The 27,816-nt window shown below is 38.9% G+C and overlaps 1 protein-coding gene across 5 annotated transcripts in view; it reads right to left on the reverse strand.

Annotated features, from left to right (window-relative positions):
• Positions 1-27,816, reverse strand: part of LOC145990892 (bestrophin-2-like) — a 317,135-nt gene that overhangs the window by 148,047 nt on the left and 141,272 nt on the right. Inside the window, exon 1 of one of the 5 annotated variants that reach the window (XM_083126372.1) lies at positions 21,522-21,682. The exons of the other annotated variants lie outside the window; for them this stretch is intronic. Coding sequence (XP_082982498.1) covers positions 21,522-21,547 — 26 coding nt within the window. The 5' untranslated portion in view covers positions 21,548-21,682. Of the gene's footprint in view, positions 1-21,521; positions 21,683-27,816 lie in introns of those variants that run through there. 5 annotated transcript variants of the gene reach the window in all.

The raw sequence follows: 27,816 nt of genomic DNA on the forward strand, positions 1-27,816 counted from the left end.
TATTAACAATTTTTCCTGATGTCCTTTTCAGTATCCGCAATATTTCTCGATTAAGTTAGACAATATTTACTTGCCCATTATTAATGAACTTAATGAACAAAAGTAAAAATAAATAAAGAGATTTCTCGCTTCCTTTTCATATCCTAGCCCTTAAAAACCATGCAGTCTTTCGACCTATAGAACAATATTCCAAGTCTCCAATGGGTTCGGTCATTGTGTTGGGGATTTAAAGTGTCTATCCGGAATGCGATAAAAGTTTGATTGGAAAGCGACAGTTAAGCGCGGCCCAGAAACAAACGTATACGTGCCTTGATGTGAATACACAGAGGGTATAGAAACGAAGAATTAACGACAGACCGTAAAAAATCACGGCGATTACAGGAGAGTGGTGGTGAGAGTACCATGGGAACAGAACTGGAGAACGATAACTTAATTCTCGAGAACAATGGAGAGTCATTTCTTTTTGTCCCGAAATTGGAATTCGCTCACTTTGAATATGTGAGTATCCAATTGCTGTGAATGTAAACCGGACGTAGGTACAGAGTAGGTTTCTAACAGAAATTCTCACTAAATTCTAATTCTTACCGAAACATTTGCAACGATTGTCAAGGCTTTACTTCACGCTGCTCTCGGTGTAGGGCTTCTCTTGCAATTCAGTACGAATCTGACGGAATATGTACCCAAAACATGCGAAACAAGGCAGAATAAATTAATGAAATATATAAAAAAATGTAAGTTTATGAAAATGTGCAATATTTTTCATAGTCTTAGATTGCTTCTCCTTCATTCTTGTACTATTTTACAGAGTGGATTTCTCGAAAATTTCATCAGGGCCAGAATCAGAAAGGATTATTTGAGAAACAAGAAACAAAAAGTACACAGAGAGCGAGCCTTAATCATTACTTTCACGACTGCAAACAAGATTAAGAGAAAATTAAAGATTAAAGATTCTATTTGGGGGGGTCGTATTTGAGTATATTTGCATGATCAATTGAAAACTAGATAGATGATCCAAATACAGCCTTTTATATAAATATATTTACTGTACACGGAATATACTTAAATATGCAGTATACTTATTCTGTAAAAATATGTAACATGTGTATCGTACCTAACAGTGTAATTCACAGACAGTTGTAATTTTTGCGTGACTGCAATTATTGCGCACGGAACATTGTGTAGTTAAAGAAAAGTTTTAGAAGTGAAATTGTCACTTGGGGAAGAATGCACGATAAGATGGGGATTTAAAAAATAAACACATACTGTGTACAAGAAAAGAGAAAAGTACGAAGAGGACAGAAGAATATAGGATATATAAAATATACAAACAAAAGCTAAAATAATAAAGTAAAATAAAAGCTGACGTAACGACGAGATAGACAAAAGGAAAATGATTGGATAGAGCACACAATTAAGTGATAAATACAATGGCTAAATTAAATGAAAATGAATAAAAAATTAAGTATGATAAATAAATAAATAATGAAGTGGATAATTAAGGTATAAATAAAATGAAAATAAATAAAAAATGAAGGTACCAAAAAATTAAAGCTATGAAAATTCAATAGGACCTGAAAACGAAAACTATTAAGGAAAAGGAAACGTAAGAAAGTCATCATTAAAATAATTAGAGTACAGTGCTAAGCTACAGAAAACATGAAATCGTCATGATACTGTCAGCAGTTTCCGATAAAATAACGTGTTGATTACGTCAAGTGACACAATTCTTCCCAGAGTTTCATTTCTTGGAAGGACAAATTTTCCTTTTGCCCTTCCCAAAACGCCAGGGGACTGACTCTACCAACCGCAGCTTCCGAGCTTTTGCTAATCAAGACCCCGAATCGCGCTCTCGATCTGCCGCGGTGCAAGGAGACGTCGGAGAAATAAGGACAGGGTAGCGAAAGTGATTGGGGGATTCCCAGGAGGAAGAAAGAGGCCCCCCCTTGCTCAACTGTAACCTTTCCTGGTGGATGCTGAGCTTTCTCTTGGTTCCTTGCTCGGATTGTGGAGTTACGTAAACACTGGGTACTTGGTGTTAACGCTTAGTAAGGAACAATGGTAAATATTTACACTTTTCTGTGACTGAATTTGCCTGGAAATTGTTACGTTAAGCAAGAATACAGCTTCACAATAAAAATAATATTTATTTTTATAATTTAATGAAATCATTACTTGTTATTTGTTCTACACTGTAAAAAGTTGACTGAAGAAAATGACGGTCAATTTTCGCTGCCGTCCAACTACCGTTAACGTGGCCGTTTTTAAAGTAAACGGCTATCACATAGTTGCCCTAATTAATGAATTTTGAGTGATTCAGTTTTAAACAATCCTATTTATGGTATAAGCAAATGTAATTTATAATCAAAGCTTATCTTTATGCATGATAAAATATTGAAATTGAAGTAAGAAACGGTTGTGTACCGTTTTTGTAAATTAAGCAGACTGCTAAATTTTTAACGGTAGAATATTGTAAATTTTACGCTAGCTTCTAACAGTGTATCCCGTCTCTCAGTTTCTATAAATACAGCCTGATTCAGCAAATGCAACTTTTGTAACTAATATAAATAATAAAAAAGGTTTAAAAACTAACTGTAATAAGACCTGCAGGAAGGCCAAGACAAAGATGGAGGGATAACGTTGAGATGGACCTAAAGGAAATCGGTAGGGATGGAAAAGATTGGAATGATCTTGCCCAGGATAGGGACAGATGGAAGGCTTGTGTTGCTGCAGAAGGACCTAGGGTAAATTATCCCTCTCTCCCTTAATGATACACGTGATATATAAAAAACATATACTGTACTCTTTACTGAAGAAAAGGTAATGGAAATTTCTATAAGTGAACTTTTATAGAAAAAATTAGAACTGGATTTGAAAATTCAGGTGAAAATTTTCAGGCCCCTGGCTACTGGGCGCTCTGTATTTTCAAGCCTATTAATGTAATTTTCCGAAATAGTTGTTAGGTTAGAAAAACTGAAAATGTACCAGGTCGACTGTACTACTTTCCTTAATATGGGAACTAAGCAAGAATCTATTGTACTTCACTGTAGAAAGAGTATACAGTAATATTTTCAAGGCAGTGCAGGGTTGTTAAAGGTCCAGGAATTTTAAATAAATTCAATTCCGGTCCCGGAGAGAAAATCAGGAAGCGTAAAGTGTTCTGAACCGTAAAGAACCTTTCTTATCTGTAAAGTATATCAGGAACCTTTTTCCCGGGTCAATTTAAATACGATCCAGGAACATTTTTTCTGGCTGAATTTATATACGATCCAGGCACCTTTTTTCAATGAAACAATAGGTAGGGTGACGAGACACATACATTCAAAAAAGAGGACAGAGCATGTCAAAAAAGGAGGACAAAGTCATAAAAAAGAGGACACCGCAAAAAAAAAATGGCACCACGTTGCCATTACTCACAATTTAAGCAATAATAAAAAAAATATTGCCAACGCCTTGCTCACAGATACTTTTCAAGTAATCTCTTTCAATAACTTCCTCTTACCAAAGCAAAGAAAGCAATCTCCTAATCTGTTATTTAACAAATGACAAAGAATATCTACAATTTGAAGCACAGAATTCTTGGATATTAGAAGGAAATATCCCCACAAGTGAATGCAAATGTAACAAAAATCGAATTAAAATTTTAGGTAGTTTAGATTGTTTCAAGAAATATGATTTTAATGCCAGGAAAATTTCTAGCACTCTTTCAACAGCAGGGGAAAATGACAGCCACCTTGCACTTACCTCATATTCGTTTCTTCCTTCCTTTTAAAAGTCGGATATTTTCTTGCAAGATCATTGTTGAATTTACACTTTTGCTTCGTTATTTCATGAAAGTAAATATTACTTAATAATCAAAATTCTCACTACGCGTTTCTGTATCGCCTATGTATAACTCGAAAAGGAACTGGCCGATCTCCGTGGCGGAGTGATTAACACACCGCGCCACAACGTCAGGGGTCCCGGATTCGAATCCCGGGTCTGGTATGGGTGTTCTTTGTGGGTGTCCCTTCATCAAAATCGTCATATCATCACTCACACCCATCTTCGCGATTAGCGAAAAGTGGCAGAAAAGCGAAGTAAAATAAACCAAATCAATCAATCGAAAAGGAACTGCACAGACTCAGTCGTTAGAGCTTCTGAGTACCATGCGAGAGATAGAGGTTCGATCCCCGGCGGGGGAGATCCGGGATTTTTTCTACTTGTTCAAACGGCTCCGACGATCACCAAGCATCGTACGAAGTGAATACCTGGAGGAAACTCTGGGGGGTAAAGGCGGCCAGGGGCTTGGTGCTGATCACATCACCCCCACCTTCGGCCGCGATCAAGGAAGTGTGGGGCCCTAACTCCACACCTTCCATACGTCTGCATGGCGTGGTGCAAAGCACAGGGGATCACTTTACTTTTACAAACTACGTGCATTCCTGCAGTCTCAAAGGGCGAAGCAACGAGTTAGAATAATACTAATGACTAGGGTGTGGAATTTTGCCTATTTTATTTATTTGTAGTAAAACACAGGCTTTAATGTTTAAAGTTCGTTTCATGGTGTTTCTAGTAAAAAAACGCAATTTTATAGTGTCTATAAATGCCTATTTCGAGGGTTAGTACTTATTTCGCTTAATCGTGCCAGAAAATTGCTATTCTGCAATTTTTGCAAACTTCAGTTTTTTATTATGTGCCTGTGGCTTTCCCTACATTGAAGAAGGCTTTGTTGATGTTATCTGGTACTCGCCAGATTTGAGGCTCTCAACTGGACCACTGTTTACATTTTTTTGTTACAATGATGCAATTTTTTTTTCATCGTTTGTTCAAATGCGCACAGTTGTTAGCACAAGTTCTTTTGTGAGAATTACTTTAACTGACGATTCCCCACAAATGTGAATTTCGATCAAAAGAGCATTAATAGTTTGTTAATCGTTAGCGCACTTTTATGTATAAATCGAAGTTCTAATACAGTATAACTGTATATTGTAAAGAGAAAATTGAAATAAGTTCACATTCATTTTATTTTTAATTTTTTTAATTTTAGGGTGTCTATTTTCGTGCATTTTTTAGTATATAGTACCTTTTTAAGTGCCTATTTTCTTCATTTTTTGCCTATTTGAGAGGTTTTTAGTGCCTATAAATCCGCACGCTACTAATGACTCAGTCGGGAAAGTGATCGTGTTCGGCTCCTAGATGATAGGGGTAGCATTGCTTGAATATCTAACGCACCCCAAGTGATATGGTGATCGTTATATGTGGAAGCATTCTCTATGCAGCACATTTGCTATGGTCGATGCCATACTCTTTCCAAAAAAGGAGGACATTTACCGATTTCTAAAAAATCCGCCCGGACACCGGACAGACACTTAAAAAGGAGGACATGTCCGGATAAAAGAGGACGTCTGGTCACCCTAACAATAGGCAACTTGTACCGAATTTAAATTGTGCTAGAAAAAAGGTTCTGGTCCTGCAGCGGAACCCAATAGAACCCGTTAGAATTTATGGGTTGTTGGACCTTTAACAACCCTGTCTACGAGAACTAGCATTTAACATCTGAAAGGAAATTTTGACAAGCAATGCCTCTGCGCTGACAGGACTATCTATATCGGTCCTTCCTTTGTACCATGCCTCGGGCTTCAAGCACTCTGCGGTCTGCTTGAGGCAACGCAGACAAATCAATGAACGAGAGGTGTTGAAAAGCAGGTCATGCTTTTTGTCCTCTGAGGACTATATCGAAGTGCATCGATGTGCGGAATTGTACAGCAATAATGACAGCGTCTGTGGCTGTAAAATGAGTGTAATGGCTTTGCAAGTCGGGCTCTTCATGGACAAGACTCTCGCTTGATTCTGAGTAGGAAAAGAGAGAGTATGAGAATCAGGTCAAGGTTGATGCGATGCAAGAAGCAGGAAGAATATTTCTCGTGCTCTCTGGTCTTTCAGTAAAGTAATGGAGTGATTATACTAGGTAGGGGGAGAGGGATACACCGTTCTTATTGTCAGTTAAATATATCTTATTTAGTGTAATTGCTAGGAATATTAAACGTTGCGAATAGTGGTTCTCATGGGACGTCAGGACAGAGTTCACTAGTGCAGTCATCAGTAATGTGAGATTTAAGATTTTTTTTGTTTTAGGGAGAATGCGAATTCAGTGTTTGTTACCAGTCAATAAAGTAAACTATTGCCTAGCGAGCTGTATACTCTATCCCGGGAATCTCTGAAGCAAGGTCGTTCATAACGGCAAAGAAGGGGGGAAAGCGAGTGGGCGGAGCGAAGCAGTACACGCTGTTACAAAGGCTGGCAACTGCAGTCCCATTCCTCCCAACCGCAATACCGTTCTCTCTCACGTGCTCATCGGTGACATCGCTGCTTGCGCAGACACTTGTTTTCGTTCGCTTGCTGAAGAGATTCTTAGAACGTTATTTCTAACCAAGGGCATTAAATCTTATGATAATACAGGGTGTTCCATAAAGTCCCGGTACCATTACAAAAAAACATTTACTACGACATGCTTGAACAGTACCTTCTTCCTCAGTTGGAGGATTTCCAGCCAACCATAATTTTTCAACAAGATGGGGCACCCCTTACATTGGTCCAAGGATGTTCGAGGTCTTCTTGATAGGCATTTCCCTGGCAGGTGGATAGGCCGTGATGGACCTATTCCCTGGCCACCGCGCTCTCCTGATATCACACTCTTGGATTTCTTCTTCTGAGGGTATGTCAAAGATTGTGTTTACCGCACTCCTGTTCCAGATGTTGCCACTCTTCTAAGAAGAATAACGGAGAGTATCCTAACTGTTACTGCTGATATGATGGGCAGAAGTGGATTACCGCCTTGATGTTCTGAGAGCAACTAGAGGGGCGCACATTGGTGTATGGCATATCAACGTGGAGAGTTGTAGCTCATTTTGCAATCAACAGCACTGTTCTATTGCATGTAGTTTCCGAGTTATCTTTTTTTGTAATGGTACCGGAACTTTATGAACACCCTGTATTTACAAGTAATTTAGGAACAATATATTGACATTCTAACAAAACATATACCCGTACACAATAAGAGCCGTCGAACTAGTATCAGCTAAAATTTAACCAACTTTTCATTTACAAGTTGTAACTTAATGTCCATATACCCTACGAAAGTTTCTTGTGAACAATTTAATACATGTAAAATATCAGCACTATGCTAAGTGGAAAACAACCTTCTGTTGACTCGGTTCGGTGAGATTGATCAGTTGCAGAATGTTGCCCCTTCTTTAATCCACAAGGCAGGAAAGTCGTTGTTGACTGGACATGAAGGTCTTTTTAATTGTGTGTGTTAGATAGTTAAGAAATGATATACTAAGTACCAGGGGCGCCGAAACGGGGAGGCGGGTCCCCCAAACATGACTTTGCCCGCCCTTGTAAGGGGCCCAATGTGTATAAGTTTCAACATTCTGGAACAACATATTTAAGTGATGAAAATTTCATAAATTAATTGAAGATTGTGCAGGAGAGCATTTCAGGTCCTTATTTCCTCAGATTTCTAATTCAAATTATTTCTTCTATTTATGATTATAAAACTTTTGCTACAGAAACTTTGCAAACAAAGAAGCGGAAAATTACGCAGGATTCTGTTCTGAAATGGGCATATAAAAAATGTGAAGTCTATCACCCAGCCGAGTCTTCATAGTGTCCAGCAAGCACGCCTGTGTGTTTGCCCCCACTGGTTCTTCTTTCGAGCCGACAGTGAATTTTAGAAGACAAATATATATATATATAAATAATAAATAATCAAAATTAGTTCATTTCTTGTCCAGCTAATAAAGTTTGATGTATCCTGGTATATATGTTTGGGTTTTCAGAGCTAGTTAATTTAAGTACAATTTTGAAAGTTTTATTTCAAGTGTGTACCTTTTACTAAAAAAAAAACCCTTGCCCCCTCCTCCCCTACGCACAAACGGAAAAAGTCGTCGGTATTTATGCCATGCTTAGCTTTGCCCCCCCCCAAATATTTGAAGAAATCGGCGCCTATGCTACGTACACGTTTTCAATTTCATTTTCTTTAAGGAGGGATGAAAAGATATATATAGTGAAATCCACGGCATCCCCTTCGTTAATTCGTACAATGGTCATGAGTATGGGTCCTTGATGTTTTAAGAAACGAAAATTACTTGACGTGATAAAATGTGTTTCCCTCCATCCTAACTGCACAGATTGTATAGACTTCAAAGACAATAATAGTTGTACAAAACAGCTGCTTCATTGTTTACAGACCGAAAACACACACTAAACAAACTAAATTTCATTGATATTTCCATAACGTATCCAGAAAAAAAAGTACATTTCATGATTTGCCACCCCGGCGTTTCTTTCAGCTGAGCCGACTTTCGTGGCGGAGTTGTTAGCACAGCCTGGGCAACGGGGTTCTTTGCGAGTGTCCCTTCATCAGTTTCATCATATCATCACTCATCCTCATCTTTGCGATTAGCTAAAAGTGTCAGAAAAGCGAAGTAAAATAAACCAAATCAATCAATGAACGAATCAATTCAACCTGGCAATTAACTCCTCGCCATCCAGACTTTCGTTTCAGCCGTGCAATACACCCGTTCGCCACCTTTTCGCTATACAGACGATCATTTCAGCATCTGGTCGCCATATCAGTATTAAACATAAGCAAATCGACACCCCTTCCCTGTCAAAGGCGACAAAATACTAACGGAAGAGGCGCGCCATGATGTCAAAGAACCGACTGGTGTCGTGTCTTCTATTCTTACGCTGCATTCCAAGCGACCTACTGACCCAAATAACTGTCAATTCGTCTCTCCTCATAGATGCCGTCACACGTTACTCTGGAATGTTGTTACTGTTTTCAACTGCATATGGCAATATGTGCGCAGCCAAGGTCCTCCAGTATACTAAATAACACTCAACAAGCAATCGGGCAACACTTGCCAGGCCTCTCAGAATGTGGAGCGATTCAGTCTTTTTAAACAAGTTGCGTGTTTGGGTAATTAGATTAAGCTTCACTGCAATTAATCGATCTTCAATTAGTGCGACTGCGCTTTCATAAGTAGGGCTTGGATTTTTATGTACATATTTACATACTTCCTCCTTTTTACGCAGCCAAGCAAAATAGACAAATGGCGGCCAAATACACTTAGACCAAAACATTCTCCTTAGAATTTTTCTTAACATTTATGCCATGATCAAAATATTACCGTGTAAAGTGAAAACTCTTATGGTATTTCAGATGCCATGGCAGTGGTACACCCCCGCAACCCCCGCCGTGCGGGGAGGAGCACGAGCTTCGGGGGAGCATTAAGATTAAGAAAGACCGATAGTTCACAAAGTCTACCTTTCGGCGTTAATATATATTTTCAAGCCAACATATTATATTCTTATGCCCCTACGACTGCAAACAGAAAATGTTGATCACTATTAAAGTAAAAATCGAATTACCAGATTAGAAGAAAATCTTCACTTGTTGATTATTTCAACCTCCGACTACTACTACACTAGCACTATATCCAGAGAGATTTTGGATATACTACTTATCTATTTTAGACGCTGCTTATTGTGAATCATGCCGGTTGTTTGATGATAGGTTCGATAAACACTTTAATTATGCCTGGTCTAAAGGGGAAATTAATGATTGGAAAGGTTTAAGTAAAAAGAAAATCAAGGAAGACGAAATGTACTGAATTCACTTGAATGCATGTGCGGCATATAGTGCCTGGAAAAATCATAAAGATATCCAAACAATGTTGAAACAAGGTCTGGATAAGTGGCGCGAAATCATTAAAAGAATTTTAGATGTAATAACAACATTATCCCCTGTTACTCGCCTGGTCCCCCACACTTTACCTCCGCACTCGAGGTTCGGTGCACTTCGTACTCGGCTCAGATTTTTCTAGGGGTATCTTTCTTTGTACGACAATGCACGTGGGTTGCTACAAGTCAACATAATTATATAATTAACTACAAGAGACAACGGATAACCTTTGCGAAACCTTTATGATCAGGAGGATAAATAACCTTGTCCAGCATGTGGTGAAATTAAAAACGGAAATTTTGGATAATTTCTATAGTTTAATTAACGTAAAATTTAAAGTATATACAAGTCGTATCCGAACGTTCATTTCTCTAATTATTTATCGGGCCAAAACTCTAATTTTGGTGTTGGAATCTCTATTGTTTGTACCTGGATGCTTTACATTTCATGAATTACATCAGGAGTACGCTTGTCACAAGGTAGACTCGCGTTACTCCAAGAAACGTCTTAACAGGCGCTAGGCCGCCCGACGTGTACATTTCTCAACCTCCACGGTGACAAGGCACTAGGCTGCCCGGCGCACCGTAATTACTTCAAAATAACATCCAGTACAAACTACCTTTTTACCTGTAAACTGGACACCAAGGCACTAGCTTGCCCGGCAATCCAATCTCTTACAGCATCCGTTTCGGGAGATCTGTCCTCCGGTCCTAGCTAACCGAAGCAAAAACAGCCTCTCCCTTCCAAGTCTCAGTTCCAACAGCCGACCTCCCCTACTCTCATCTGGGAGTTTATATACGTTTGGTTGGCGTCTGCTGCCAACCGCCCTTCTTTCAAAATTTTTAATCTTTAACAGCTAAACTGCCCGCCTTTCTTTTGAACGTTCGAAACACGAAGCAAGAATAGAGAGCTACATGATATTTATACATGGAATAATACGAACCAACCTAAAAATGCATAATAAATTGATTTACACTAATCAGATATACATATTTTTATACACGTAATTACCTAATTAATTAACATATTAATAAATATTTCAATAAGGAAAAAAAAACACTGTTGCCCTGACACGGGGGCAGGGTAACACCCCTTGTAGTTTGGCTCTCAGGAGACATCCACATCATAGACTTGTTAGCGAGGTATGACCCACTTCTTAAAACTCATGTATTTTCCTGTATAATTATTTACAGTTTGTCTGTTGTCTTAACCTTTCGTACCAGTTTTTTACATTGATCCAAATTACATGCATTTTCGAAAAAAAAAAAAAAAAAACGAGTAGGGGCGTGCAACTGAAAGTTGCGCGGGGGGGGGGGGGGGAAGGGCAGAGCGTGTTAGTTACACTACTGTGCCATGGCATATTTCATGGCATTTCTCAAGGATAGAATAGGTCCTATTTCCGTAGCATTTTTCGTAGCCTAACTAATCAGAAGCGAGTTCAAGGTCACGTGTGCAGAGTGTAATGGCGGCCGCGTGAGATGTAAACAATGTACTCATATCACTTCACATTTCTAAGAGCCCATAACTAATTCAACCGAGAGGAATAATTGTTCCTATAAAACGGTATTAGGTACAAATCAATGACGCTGTTTGAATACATAATTTATAACGTATACAGTACACGTATGGAAGAATATTTTAGTTGTTTCAATTATGAACACCGTGCATTCACCATAGATGGTGTAACTCGGCGTGCCTTTCGTGCTGTATATGTTATACATTGTAATCGCAAAAGGTAACCGAAATATTACATGAATTGGAAGAGTTGGTGTTTTAAGTTCACTTCTTGGACAATAAGGCTAATTGGGACTGAAGTGGGATCCGAACCATTATGTGCCTCCACCTGGTATCGAACCCAGGACCCCTTGATTTCAAGGCGGCGACGCTACCACTGCGCTATCGGGGAGGCCAAATATTACACGTAAAGTACTTTCTGCTGTAATATTTTTGGAAGCATTTACATAGCATTTATGATAGCCAAAATGTTAAAGGAAATGCTCCCGTTTAACGCGGGCTTTGGGAAAGATATACGCATTTCATGAAACATATTTTTACATATTTTGTGGTATATTGCATATTTTCCGTTTATAGTACACAATTTATTTTTTACATAAAATGAGGTATTTGTGCTTTTCCTACAGTTTTCACTGAGTAATGCATATTTATCTGATTGTGACAAACTTACTTTCATCCAATCTACCTTTATGTTAGGCAAATCACACGGCAGAGAACAAGGCTCCGCGTGGGACTAGTTCTTTGCTACCGCCGTATTTCTCAAACACTTCCTATTGTTAGTAAAAGTGATCACAGATCAACAAGTCAGGCAGTGCCCTGACAATTTCCAAGAACACCACTCGTACCTGAAAATAGTCTTCTATAGTTTGCTTCATTCCTGTGCTAAGAAAAATAATAGTACATATTTATAATATACTTACATAACTTTTTATATGTTTATGTCATTTACTGTACATATTTCGCATGTTTTCGGCTACGTAAAAACCGGACTCTGGTCTTTAGGCAAGAAGAAAAGGTAAAGCATTATAGGGTGTGAGGTGTGACCTCCTTCGGAGACACCCAAATGTCAACGTCATCTTCAAGTAGTACACCCTAGACTGCATTTTAAGACTAACGAGGCTCTGGCGTGTGGACTCTCTGCCAGTATGGAGCTAGTGTTGTATGCTGTGTGTGTTCCTGCAGGCATTTCATCTTATCACACCATCCATTCTCATCTTTTGCCAAAAGTGGCAGAAAAGCTATGTAAAATAAACCAAACCAATATATCAGATAAAGCATACACACGGTAGGTGTAATTTGGTTTGTATTCGGTTATCAAACGTCCCTTTTTCTACCTCCTTAGCTAATTCGAGACAATGCAAATGGACGGTTAGATCTGAGGCTCTAACACGTACAGAGCATTCTCTGACATTCGCTACGAGACTCGGCGGCAAACTGCCTGGCATCAGTGCTTGTCTTTCCCGGTGAACGGGTCAGCGACAGTCGCTAGAATCAGCTATTAAAATTACAGTTTTCATATTGTGTACTAACCTTGACTACAGAAGGTGTTGAAATTGATGTCCCTCTGCTGCAAAACATTCCTGGCATCTCCCAAGGAAATTGGTATTTACACGTGCAAGTTCGTCTACTGTAATTCTCCAGATTTCTCGTACAATAGTCTCTTTTAACTCACGGATGGTGTGCGGATTGTCTTTGTATACTTTATTTCCCCATTTTTCTTTCCACTTTTATTCAGAACTGACCCCGTTACTCTAAACTTTTTTACGAGGTTTAATCTAAGCGACTGTCGCGAATCCGTTCACCGGAAAAGACAAGCGCTGATGCCGGGCCGCTTGCCGCCTAGTCTCGTAGCGAATGTCAGGGAATGCTCTGTATTTTTGGATCGCAGCACACTGTTTCGCCATTTATAATACTGTGGCACGTCCATAACGTAGATTGCTTTTTCTAGTTCCGACCTTCCGGGCTTCGTCGTGGAATAAAAATGGCACAATACATGACACTAGTCCACAGGCAATCATATTATTCCACAATTAAAGACGTACATCGGTACAAAAACACACGAATAAAAACCAATACAACTGGCCATCCAAGAGTTTCACCAGCAACACACATTAGATTGCAACCCTGCTTGCTTTAGCATTTCGAACACTAGGGAGCAGTGTCGACAGAACACGAACTTTAGCAGAAACCACTGTACTGCACCTCATGTGGCAAATTTGTTTGGAGAAATGAATTTCCAGAGAAGAAACTAGACATATCATATGACTCCCTTCTCATTTGAAAAACTTGACCTGAATTCAAGATGATGGATTTGAATATGGCGGACATGCTGCGGTTATATACTGAAAGGTAGGTCCCTTCATCCTTTGTTTGTGTCTTGTAACTTTTGACTCACCCTATGTAGATTTATGTAGATTCTAGCATTTCGGTTCTTTCTCTTACTATAGCTTTATGATTTCTATAATATTGCGCAACTTTCATGAATGACCATCCTGGTAATTAGGGCTGAAATCTATAGATCAGAATATGGAAGAATAGAGATACATTTCTTCACATTTCGTTATTGATTTTTCCATTTGTACTGTAGAATTACTTCTATACCCTGTCTCAACTATCTCTGGAGCAAGGCCGCGCATAGCGGCAGAGAAAGGGGGGGGGGGAGAAATCGAGTGGGCAGAGCAAAGCAGTACACGCTGCTGGGAAGGCTGGTAACTTCAGTAGCTTTCCGCCCGCCCTCCACGCAATCCCATCTCTCTCACGTGTTCATTGGTGGCGCATTATGTCACTGTTTTTTCACACCTGGAAAATGATACACTTGTTACGATCATGCAGTTATAACTTTTTCATGATTAAAGGTAGGTTGAAAAAAATCTTCACCATTGAATTTCTCGTGAAATTCTAGCCTGATTTCATATATCACATCACCCCCTTCCCATTTAAAATTTTTGAGTTGCATTCAATATGGCGGCCACCAATATGGCGGACGTCCACTTGGTTCTCCCTGGACCTAACCTGTTTCTATCATGACCAATTGTGCCCTAGCCTAACTCCTTTACATTTTATAGGGGGTGTTAAGGGGCTTTTGAATCAGCCTGTATTGCATGAGATAATGCCACATCAACGTAGCTGCTATATTTTTGTTCTGGGATCTTATATTATGAGCTGCACAGCAGAAGTACTTCTGCACACCAGAAGTAACACACAGGAAAGAACTATATCCCAGAAGTCTCGTGGTTTGTTTACATTAACTCTGTTCTTTCAGTGGAGAATAGCCACGGCTCTGATGCACAGGATGATCTTGAGCTAGAAAAAAGCTCGATGGCGCACATGCTAGGTGTTCGAAAACCGAACGTCGGACAGCATAGGAAACACAAAGAGACTCGTGTGTGTTCGGTGCTAATCACGGGTCTTTGATCTTCTGAAGAAATCATCAAAACACGAAGCTGGCTAACCCACCGGTACACTTCGCACTAACAGTTAATCACACATATCTCCTAACACGAGACACCGCTATGCAAATTTGCACCTTCCCTGCATTCAACTGATCGAAGGGGGAAAACTCAAGGTTCTTCTCACAACAAATGAACAAAATCACTGTTAACTTATTTACATTTACTTCCCTTTCCCTGGTATCTAATATTCATAATCCTTTATACTTTATTACTTTCGTCTTCCGCTCTTTTGTAAGGAGTAAACACTGCGAAAACACACAATAACATATCACTAAGTCCTGCTGTAGACGGAAGCTTTTTTTTTTTAACATTTTTGGTTGCATAAATGATATGTAAATGCTTCCAAAAATCTTACAGCAGACAGTACTTTACACGGAAGCATTTCATATAATATTCCGGTTAGCTTGTTCAATTACAATGTGTAACATATACAGTAATAAAGGCACACAGAGTTAAAGCTCGCAGTTAGTGCACGATGTTTACAATTGAAACAACTAATTTATTCTTCCATACGTGTATTGTATGCGCTATGAAGTATGTATTGAAGCAGTGCCATTGCTTTTGTACCTAATACCGTTTTATAGGAACAATTATTCCTCTTGGTTGAATAGTTGTCTGCTTTTAAAAATGTGAAGTGATACGTTGTTTACATTTCACTTGGCCGCCATTACTTCTGCACTCGTGACCTAGAGCTCGCTTCTGATTGGTTATGCTTCGAAAAAATGCTACGGAAATAGGACAGATTCTATCCTTGGCATCTGAAATGCCATACGATTTTTCACTTTACACGGTAGCATTTTAATCATGTCATAAAAGTTAAGAAAAATGCTTTCGTGTAAAGTAAACAGCTAAAATACAGTACAATTCTCAGATCCGGATTTAGGGATGGAGGAAGGGGAGACTTGTGGGGGCTCTGGAGCTTCCATCTGCGAAAGAGTGTCCAGTCGAAAGTTAAAAATGCCTTGAAAAGGGCCGCCAATGAAAAACTAGTGGTAAAAATAACATTAGAAATAACTAACCATAGGACATAACATGGCTCAACATTTATAACACACACACATATCAGTTGTCAAAGTGATGGTGGAAGTGATCGGTTCACTAAATTGTGAGTACCGGCCTTCCACATATATAAATCTATAAATCTTCACCACACTAAGTGGTCCAAAGTCTTGCAAATACACAGACTCTATATACATAACTAGGGAGCGGAAGTTGATGACCTAAAAAATATAGGTATATGACCTATAGAATGTCCTAAAAAATGGGAAAAAATGACGAAAAAAATGCAAAAAATGACCATTAAATTTGTGAGTTTCAGGTTAAAAATTGAAACGAAAAGGAAATTAAACAAAATGCAATCTTGCTTTAAAACAAAAGGACCACATGCACATTCAATTAAAGTATGCAACGAGGATTTCCAATGGAAACGACCGAATAATTTAAAACAATTTAATGAAAAAGTCGTATACACTGAATGAATTGGTGTAAAATGCATAAATTTCCCACATCTTTGTCTGGTGATGTAGTATGGTGTGTTTCTGTGGTACTGGAAAGAAAAGAATTTATCACGATCCACGTAAGATAATTTTTGTTTGTTCGTAAATTGCAATTTTGCGATATATGATCACCTTGGTGAAAAGACTCAAGAATATTACCAAAATGAATGAAGTGACAAAATATGATGAAACAATACACCGAATATTGTGAAAAATGACGGGAAAATGCCGAAAATCGGGGAAAATGACCTAAAACGTAAAAATTGGCAAAAAATACACTTTAAAATTACCTTTTTTGGGTTCTAGATGAAGTGTAATATTGTGTATATTTAATGGGCATCGTGTCCGAGATGTCAGAAAAAAGATGAAATTTCATCAACTTCCGCTCCCTATACATAACTCTTCTTGGTGTTAATTCTTAATTGGCGTTATTCAGCACCATTTTCGTTGTCTTGTTCCACCATTGGCTGTCAAGCAACACCAACTACAGAGGCTTCTCACACTTAATTATATGTTGTGTTAGAGCAAATGTGGTGTCCACTAAGTTATGTGGCACTTAGTTGGATATATTCTTCGACTAGTCTCAAGATAAATTTTTAAAATGCAATTTGTGAAGGACAATAAACACATTTGGTTAAAAAAAAGTCAACCGTTATTTACTGTCAACTTTTTTATAGCGCGCAGTCTTAACGGGAAATGGTGGGTTCCACGTGCTTAATATAGTGGTTTTACTAGAAGGTCGCCGTGACCACAAAACTTCTGGTAAACCTCGATATTTATGTCCTTCCTAGTTTGACTGATGCTCCATTGCAATAATATACATGGTGCCTCTCTACCATATATTCGTCTTGTTTCAAAATTTTAATTACAACTTGTGATGCACAAATGATCATTAAACTCGTCCGAATAAAATAGGAACTTGCGTATGTCACTGTTCAGACAAAAAAAGTGAAGTTGTGTCACCCAACGATAAACGCCTGTAGTATCCGTAGACAAACAGAAGAATTCAGCATTACCTAACGGTTGAGAGCATGCCCATTAAGTACGTACATCCAGAAGATTATAACAAGGTAAAAGAACGCTTATTTGAATTGGTGTTTCCAATTTTAAAATGTACCACTGTTAGGACAATAATTATGATACTGTCCGTGTACGTTAGTCGCGACCATGCGCATGCGCTAACTTGGGCGAGTCCAGTGGCAAAATAAGGGTAATTGCTGAAAGTGGAACGGATACGGGAATCAGAATCTGTGAAACTCGTCTGCTGCAGAACGAATGCTGTAGTTTCACACACATTCTGAGTCGTAGAATTTGATCGTTGGTGTTTATATTATGGGCATTTCAGCACCGAGGTTATGTTTGCTCATCACACAATACGGGGACAAGCTTCTTAACTAAAACAAAATTGAGGATATGTCCTTAACGTTAAATGAAAGCAAGTCTGTAAAAAACTATCTAACTCAATTTTGAAACTATTCAGTCATCCAATACTTGAAAATAACTAAAACTGCAGTATCTCCTAGGATTCACTGTGCGAGTGGCTTTGCCGATTAAAAGCTGAGACTGTGGGGCAATCACTATCACAAGGACACTGGCGTACGCAGAGGGGGCTGAAGGGGCTACAGCCTCCCGAAATTTTTAGAAGATAAAAAAATCAACTGAAGGCAGTAATGAAGTCGGAAAAAACTTGAAAAGACCCCGATAAACATTTTTGTGTTTGAACAACTTTTAAAACTAAGGTTTAAAATGGTAATTGGAGCTCATATCTCATGCAAAAGAAAAACAACAACAATGGTATCATCAAAATTGATTTAAGGCGGTGTATTCTATGATCCAAGCAAAGATTTAATCTCGCTCTGTTCACTAAAGGTTAGATTAATGCCACTGAACCCGCGTTCACATTCACAGATAGATACTGGTACAATTTCAATTGAATTCACATAATTATTTAGTGAGGTGAAAAGTATGTTTTGGAATTTCTTTGTACATGTGAAAATCTTTAACTAGTGACGCACACATGCTTTCGCTTACATTAAAGTTCACCCGATATGTCCCCATAAAGACAAGAAGGGCTTAAAACGCAAATAATCTGAGCGTTGCTTCCTTAACATCCATGCTCAGATCGGAATTCGAACCACCAGATTTCCTCAACTTTCGCCTAAACTTTTTCACAAACTGGTAAATAAATCATGTAGTTATCCCGCTTTTCTATGTTTTTGAAAATTTTATTGGAGATGATTAAAGATATACCATATAGGGTTACGTTAAAACAAATTTTTGAATACAGTCTCCCAATACAGTCATCATCCCTCTCATACGACCATGGAAGCAAGGCACTGGAGGCACAAGGTCTGTAGATACAGGAGAGCAAAGTTCAATAAGAAACCAACATTACCTCCTGCTGTTGCCATCAGTCGCAGACAGTATCTTGAAGGATTGCCTCTTGCAGGGGAGGGGAAAGAGTCTGAAGGCAATAAATTATCCTCCACCCGAGGAAAACACAGCGAACCGCCAATTAGCAGCTTGTTCGTAAAACACTTTTACGTACCGCAAGCAAATCTTGAGGCAGTTCATTTCAAGCAATAATAAAACCTTCCGCGTAAACAACTGGCTCCATTAAAAGAGGGAAAAAAAAACATTCCTGGTACCACTTGTGGTAGCCTCTGCCTATTTAAGGTAAGTTGACGTAGTCTATGCAAAGTATTAATAGTTACGGTGTGATCAAGACCAGGAAATGCTGTGTTAACAATCATTGTTAACATTGTGCGGACCAAGTGGTTGATGGAAATGGACAACAAACAAAATCAAATGTGCGTATGAGGAGCGTATATTCCAGGCTAGCTAGGCTATCTGGGAAGCCTAGAAAGTAAAATACTGACGAAAAATCTATTAGAAACTGTGAATTAACCTGATCTCAAAGATAATGGCAATTCTAAAGTTGGCAACCTGAATTCTTAGGAGTTGGCAACCTCGTCTCTTAGAAGTTGGCAACCTGCATTTTTAAAGTTTGCAGCCTGACTACCGTTGGAATGGCAACGTGGCTTCCTTGAAGACGTGAGCTAGTCCAGGTCTAGCCTACGCCACTGGTACATATGTACAGTCACGGACATTGCCGGCTTGTAACGATTCCATTCAAAGTTAATGTATTCATCACAAGCCGGCAGTGTCCGTGACTGTACAAATAGGCTAATTGTGACTGGACCTACAGTTTAAAGTATCCAATTTTTATTCTGTCCAGTTACAAATGGATACCAAATTCCACTAGGTAAATTGCAACAAGTACGATCAATATCCTTGTGTGGTTAATTTGTAATTCGGTGAAATAAAAGTCCATGCAGCTGAGAGCTCAAGATTTATAAGTGCTTTCCTTGAACTCATAGATTTCATTCGGTCAAATATCTGCCAAGTACCAAACTCTGATAGGCAGCAAACATCATAGGGCCGAAAATATAATACTGTAACGTTGTTCAGGATACAATTTTTAATACTAAAGTTGGAGATTTCATTGTTAAGTGTAGAACCCTTTCCAGTTAACTTTGTAAATCGTGAGCAAACTACTATTGCCATGAATCATATCTATGGTTTGGATTAATTTTTGGCAGACAAGCAATGGTAAAAATCAAGACGCGATGCACGACACATGTAGGGTTTCTAGTATGGGGTGGGGTGTAAGTTGCAGGAATTTCAGCGTACTTGACGAGAAATCTGAGCCTCTCTTATCGGATCAGAGAATGCTTCTGTGACTGTGCCATAAAAATGGCTGAGGAGACAGGATGGATCAGTCACATATCACATACCATAAAACACCATATAAAATACACATTTGGACTAAAATAGCATTAATTTACCCAGCTTTTTGTTTACTGGGGGAGGGGAGTCCAGAATGGTTGTCTATTTTTCTACCGACCAATGGAACAGTCATACCCTGCACCGCAACACTATTGTAGCAAGAAACATCTTTGAATGACACTAGAAGAAGTGTTGTCGCATCTCATTCCACAGGGTAATAATATTCTCCCTCTTGAAAATTAACAAGTTGTTTGTGAAACTCACGTGAAACGTTGACTTTTTGTATGCAGCCGGCGGTTCCCACATATTCTACTTACCCCCTGGTATATATGAATCGTTGCCACCGGAAACTTACCTAAAAGGAGAAAGAAAAATAAATTAGCCATTGCACATCAAATACGTAGTTAACATTCAAGGAGAATTGTTTCTATTGATACACCGACGTACACAGAGGGGGCTGCATTTTTCACCAAATCGATGAACATTAAAATAACATTTTGACATGAATTAGGGACATGACGTCTTGAGAAGTACGATATAGCCTTAGCGACACATTCGGTTGTTTTTTTTTCTGTCGTAAAAGGCGATTTACTACTTACGCTATTTGTACTCAACTGTGGGAGATATAAACTTCTCACATTATGTATATATCTGGTGCTATGTCCTTAATGTTTATCTTTCAAAATTTCACATTATCGCCCATTTGACTTGAGGAGCTGCAGACCTTCACACACACACACACACACAAAACCTATTACAATACAACCAATACCAGGGCGTGGCGTGCATTTAAGCACTGTAACCAAATAAAAGAATAATAATATATCCCGTGCTTAATCCTACAGGAAGAAATTTAATGCATTTGAATGTTAAATCAGTATGGCTGGCTAGCTGTGGACTTGGTGTTCAACAATGCCAACAGATGTCGTGGTAAGACACATTGTAAGCAAAAGCAACGCGCTTGCCGCGTTTAGGATACGATAATGGTAATATTGCATTTGCTCTCTTCTCAGGCCCGTACCCAGGGGAGGGGGCCATGAGTCTCGAGCAATGAATTCTTTAAATGTGGACCTATAAAAAAACTACGAAAATAACATCAACGATTTTTCAAACTTGTAAAAATTTCAATTTTGTCCTTGCATAAATAAATGTGTTTGTTGTGTAGCGAGTCAGGCTCCAGAAGTCTGCAGTCTACAATACTGGGTAGTTTTAGTTTTGCAACAATTGATGCAAGGCTGCCAGCAGTGGCTACGATTGGAGGGGCATGGGGGGGGGGGGGTAGTTGACAACCCCCCCAACGATTTCCACTTTTGCTTCTGCTTTATGGCCTTTTAATGCTAAGCCTTGTCTTTATTTGACCCGGTGGAGGCACATACTGGTTCAGATTCCACTTTAAACTGTAGGTTCAGTCCCAATTAGTCTACCTGTGCATAAAAGTGGACCTAAAATAAAAACTAAAGCTCAAACTTGTCTACTAAGATCATATCACTCAATGGCGTATTTGTGACTTCATTTTGGTAGGTAGGCTTTCTTACGTACCTTTCAGTCAGCCCTTCGCTCCTCATGTCGTTGTCAAAAGACACTTGTAATCACCAGGCGTGGAAAACAAAACTTACTATTCACCTTTACAAAGAGTATATATTTATAAATTGCTGTTAAAGAGATTTTATCTAAACTTTAAACCACATATTCCCATTATTATCGACATTTTTTTACCACTATTCCCATGTTGCTATCGTCTTTTAGGCTTGTTGATAAATCTATCAGTTTGTTAAATGTTGCCAGGTCATGGCACATCAAGGTTAGTCTATTTGTCCATCTGACACTAGTTGTCTATGACATCATAAATAAAAAAAACGAACAAACATAATAATTTAACTACATAACAAAGAATTACAATGTAATATCCAAGACATTACAGCTTTTTGGGCATGCTAAGTTTGAGTTATTTTGTTTAATTCCACTTTATTAACAGATAGACTAATCAGGAATTTTCTGGGTATGCAAATTTGTATATGTGGTACCAGTCACTAAACTAATTTATTAACATGCGGTTCTAAGTACCGTACAACATTGGTTCTAACTTAGGTCATTAAATCTTATGGAATCATTTATACGTAATTTAGGAACACTTACTATACTTACAAATAATTTCCAAAAAAGAGCTATCGAACTAATAACATGGAAAATTTGACAAAATTTCTATCGCCCAAGTTCAAACTTAATGTCTACCTAACCTACCTACAAAGTTTATTGTGAACACTTGAATACATGTAAAATATCAACAGTATGACATGAAAACTTAAAGTCTCGGCTCGGTGAGGTTGATACTTTTTGGCAGGGAAATTTTTGATGACTGGACCGTTCTTTCATTACTATACTTTTTACTTTTGTTATTTATTTTCCATATTATTCCTTTTTGGTACTTTGCCACTTTTCGCTAATTACAAAGAAGAGGATGAACGATGATAAGATGAAATGATGAAAGGATCATCTCGCACATTCATGGGCTACACAACCGAAGTCCTATAAAGCATTCTATATTGGCTGTGAGTTCAGACCGAGAGTAAGGTTGACACATGAGCGTCTTCTAAAAGGCCACTACTTACATCTAAATTCAATGTAATCAATGAATTGGGTATTCCTGTATTATCATTAAACTTAAATTTTTGAAATTGATTTAAAAGTTTAATGACAGCTTGTGATGAAAATTAATCTATAAGAAAAATACCAGACACAGGCACCGACTGTGCGGGGCGGGGTAAGGCTTTCTGACCAGTGCTACTGGTAAGGTAGGTGAGCCAAAGGTAGACCGTGTTCCCAAAGTGGTCCACGTTACGCGAAACATATTAGTATTTTTAACGCAGCTAACAAGTGGCACTTCATTAATGTACCCAGTCCCACTCAAGTGCACAATGCAGAAAACGAACTGTCTCGAGCTGCCAGCAGCCATTTTATTTAAGCTATTGTGGAACCCCTGGCGTCGTAGGGACTGTGCAGACCATTCCTCCACGGAGGTCGGCTATTCGTCGTTACTGTATATAATGCATGTCGACAATCAAACGTTTGACACCAATAATTATCTCTAATAAGATGTAGAAACGTGAATAAACATGAATAAGTATGTTTTCTTGAGCAGAAGCATCCTTTTCTAAGCCAACTATAAGCCGTGGGCCACCTTCTGGACCCATGGGCCACCTTCTGGACCCATGGGCCACCTTGGGAAGCATGTGCGTAACTTAGACCCTAACTTTCGGGGGCAAAATCAAACTTGCGACTTAACTTTCGGGGGCAGAATAAAACTTCGGACTTAACTTTCGGGGGCAGGATCAAACTTGGGAGTTAACTTTCGGGGGCAGGATCAAACTTGGGAGTTAACTTTCGGGGGCAGGATCAAAGTTGGGAGTTAGCTTTCGGGGGCAGGATCAAACTTGGGAGTTAACTTTCGGGGGCAGGATCAAACTTGGGAGTTAACTTTCGGGGGCAGGATCAAACTTGGGAGTTAACTTTCGGAGGCAGGATCAAACTTGGGAGTTAACTTTCGGGGGCAGGATCAAACTTGGGAGTTAACTTTCGGGGGCAGGATCAAACTTGGGAGTTAACTTTCGGGGGCAGAATCAAACTTGGGACTTTGGGAGCCATGATCGACAAGTTTTCCATCTCGTACAATATCCAGAACTATTTTGCTAAGTAACTTACATTTACGCAATCATAAAATATACTCTTCAGTATATTGTTACTCAGGTCCCAGTAGGTTATAAAATTGTATCCTTAATTCTTAAATTTAGTAACCTTAAAATTTGGGGGGGGGGGGGTGAGTGCCCCCTTGCCCCCGCCAAGTGTTGCCTATGTTGGGAAGAGATGTAACAGTTTTATATATATATATATATATATATATATATATATATATATATATATATATATATATATATATATATTAAAGTTACAAGCAATGTTACAAAATATCCATTTGGTACATGTTTTTGATTAGTTATATGATTTATTTCTTGTAATTTCAGACATTTATCTCTCATTAGAGATTGGTGCCTTATTATATCCAACAGCTGTTCTGCAAGACAAGGGCGATCAAAATGCTCAGAAAACATGTTCTGTCGAGTGTCACACTGGATTACAAAGGAGAGACCTTCCCAGGGGCTTAACATCAACACAGTATCATACAATAATTTTCTCCCGAAGGTTGGCCGTAAAGCACACGTTGCACGGATACACATTCAACAATCCTTGAGTTCATATGACGTCATGCGAAGTTTGTTTCTGCAAGAGTGCACCCCATTGCTACAGTGTTGGCAGATTACTCCTTTTTTCGCTTAGTAAAACTAAGGTCACAAATTTATGGGCCCCTAAAACAAAATCAGTTTCAAACTTCACTTTCAACACTGTGCCTGATGAAGACTATACTTAATTGGAATAAAATGAAGGATATCCTGAATCCAACACCACAGAATCATGAAGTATTGCTGTTCTATTTACTTAAAATTTATCTGATCGAAAGAAGCGAATGGTTAATATGAATCGCTGTTTAAGTTCACTTTGAGCACATATAGGCTAATCGGGACTGGGTCTACTGCGATCCGAACCAGTATGTGCCTCTACCGAGTATCGAACTCGTGACACCTTGATTACAAGGCGACAACGTTACCTCTACGCCATCTAGGAGGCCCTAAGTGAGTGGTTAAAGGACAGATTCGTAATCGGGAGGCCCCGAGTTTGCACTTCGAGGCATCTTGGTTAACCAAATGGCGCGAAATTCAAGTAAGTTAGAAAGAACGATAAAAATAGGTTAGGAAATATAATTCCGCGAAACGAGGCGTTCGGATAAACATATAAGAAATGAACACTGCATTTCTGAAGCAGTTTATGACCATCATCCATTCATTTTACCGTGTCGGTTAACACGTTGGTACTTCAATATTGGATCGAATTATCAATTATCGATACTGGTAAGTATTTGGCTGCCTGCATTTCATAGGTAATGCCTATCAAATCAATGCTTCCATTTTTAAAGGAATTTAGCTACTGTTACAGAGAAATCACTAGCGCCGAGATCCAGATCGTGTACTACATGAATGCAAAATCACCGGGTACTCGGTTCCAGTTCGTCCGCTACATGAATGTGAAACTACTGAGAACCCTAACTTAACTCGCTCTCTAGCCTTCTTAAACCCGAAGGTTTATGGCTGCAGCAACACAAGCCTTCCACCTGTCCCTATCCTGGGGAAGATCAATCCAATCTTTTCCATCTTTACCGATTTCCTTAAGGAAATACTTAACTATATCATTAACTGTAGACTGAAATGCTCCAGGCCGAAAAAGGCTCAGAACATTCCAGGTGCCTAATTTAATATCCTTGTTCCTAAAGTAGATCCTATCCTTAGTCCAGGGATCTCTCAAAGTAGACCCCGCCCGGAGATCCGAATGGGATACTATTCTACCTCTGGAATATTTTACCTTGGGAACATCCATGGCCTCATGTTGCTGTTTCTTGACATAACTTTATTACAGTGCAGAGTTGTCAGCTCTACGCGAAACCCTCAATATGAATGGAGGACCGCACCTGTCGTTGGTCACCTGATCCCTCGAATCTACCTGTGAGGACCACATGGTAGTCCACTAACCCTACCTAACCTCTGCCAATTCCGGAACGCTCGTAGAGCCATGACAGGACAGCTCTATAAAACCCAACAGAGCAAAATGTTGACCATTTCACTCTGTTGGTTGAGTAACTGCAGTGAACAAGCAACTGGGCGAAGGGGTCGTCACATCCCTCGCCCAACTACTAAGCACCAACGTCTATTAACTTCCCACAGCGCCATGAAGACTGTGGAAAGGTACACTCGCCTCAATTAGTACTTCTCTTTATACAGCATATTTGCAGAAGATACAATTCAATCTACAGGTGTATCAATATACTCTGTATAAAACACAACTTATTACGAACTTCGTTGACCCTGTACATCAAGACGAAACTTTTGCCAAGATGGATTTCAGAACGTTAGGTTTCCTTCTTGCGCTAGCTAGAAATCTTCGCTCCTCCCTTTCTTTATCCAAATCACATCAAAGACGAGCCGCTGACAATAGAGAAATCGGCCCATAGACTTTGAAAAATAAGACATCTTAGCTTGCATCTGCAATTCTTGCTGCAACGACAGATATCCTGTAAATATGTGGGTCGCATGAAGGAGAGAAAGAAATGGAAGTACCTGTTCTCCCTCCTCACAACAAAAGAAGGGAAACGAACTAGATGCAGTTCCTTATCTATAAAGGAGTTAACTTTCTAAACTGCAACTGCACTGGACAACTTTCATTGGTGATGAATGGCTGTGTTATTAGTCATTCTTATCTTGAATTCTACTTTGCTTGATCCGGATGATTTCATTTCTTTGTTCCGCCTGACATAGACAGATAAGGTAATTGAAGACTGGTGTTTGGATAGAACTTAATAGACATTGTTTTGGTTTTGAGTGACTGGAAAGGATATGCGAGAGTCTCATTAGATAGCATGTGGACTACATCACACTTCTGAAACTCTTTAATGACCTTCATATCACTAAATGATTTGACCGAAGAATTCAGACCATGCATAATTTGTCTCAAAGGCAAAATCTCGATCTAATATAAACCATGTAAAAAAAAAAAAAGAGTAGTTCTTAAACACAATAAAAACATAAATTTTTGAACATTAAACAGTGCATACAAGATATTTGTCATATTTAGGGACATTGAATTTTCGCGATGCGCGAAATGTGAAAAAAAAAAAAAAGATGCAATTTTGAACATTCTGCACGTAACTACACCCCAATGATAAAATATACACGAGTTTTATTCGCGAAGTAATGCGAAATGTGTGCTTTTTCGCGAAATAACCGTGTAGTAATAATTAAGTAGAAAACACGCCAAACGCAGCAATCGAGGTTGTGCGCGCAAACTGTCGATTTGTAACGAAACGTTTGCCTAATGTTTCCTACCACTTGCAGCTGAAATACGTTTTATCTTCGATCACATCAGGAAGACGCTGCAAATTGTAATTTCCCATGCACATAATCTCATTTCGAAAACTTCGCTCCCTGTCAAGCTGCATTCCTTTCTTCCCCCGAATGTCTACTCAACTTCCAGTTTCATTGAACTTGCTAGCTGTAGCAGCGATAAGATTAGTCTGTTCCCGCTCATCAAGGGAAACAATGTCATTTGTGTTCAGTCATGAATGAATTTTGCTTATCATCATGTGATTTTCAACATGTGTTCGTGTATGTGCAGTAGTGATTATTTTTATTTGTTGGACAGCAAGGATATCCTTTAAATACATACAATGAATAAATCACTTGAGATATGCAATTTAGAAATGAAGTGATTTTGTGTTGATGTTTTCTTTTTGGTTGGACAGCTAAGTACTTGTGTATGTGTACAGTATATAAAAATGAAGTAGTTTATCAATTTATAGCTCTTTTGTATGTTGTTTCCTCTCATAATGAAAGAGTGTGTGCAATTTATTTTCACCGCTGGTATATACCGCTGATGTAACATTTTATTTACCGCTCTCCTCAGTTTTTATTTACCAAATTTGTCTCCCTAGTCATAGTTACACCTTGTAATCGAGGGATTACGGGTTCGATATCCAGGTCCGGGACATATTGGTTCTGATCCCTCTTCAAACTGTAGGTCCAGTCCCGATAGTCTAAATGTGCATAAAGTGAACTCAAAACACACAACTCAAAAAGCTACTTGTAAATTCATTAAAGAATCTACCTTTGGTTTGTCGTATTTAAGTATTTTCGATTAAGGCAATTTTTTTTACATAATTTACTTTCTGGCCTCG

Source organism: Lepisma saccharinum, chromosome 8 (assembly GCF_977018435.1).
Source record: "Lepisma saccharinum chromosome 8, izLepSacc3.1, whole genome shotgun sequence".
NCBI lineage: Eukaryota > Metazoa > Arthropoda > Insecta > Zygentoma > Lepismatidae > Lepisma > Lepisma saccharinum.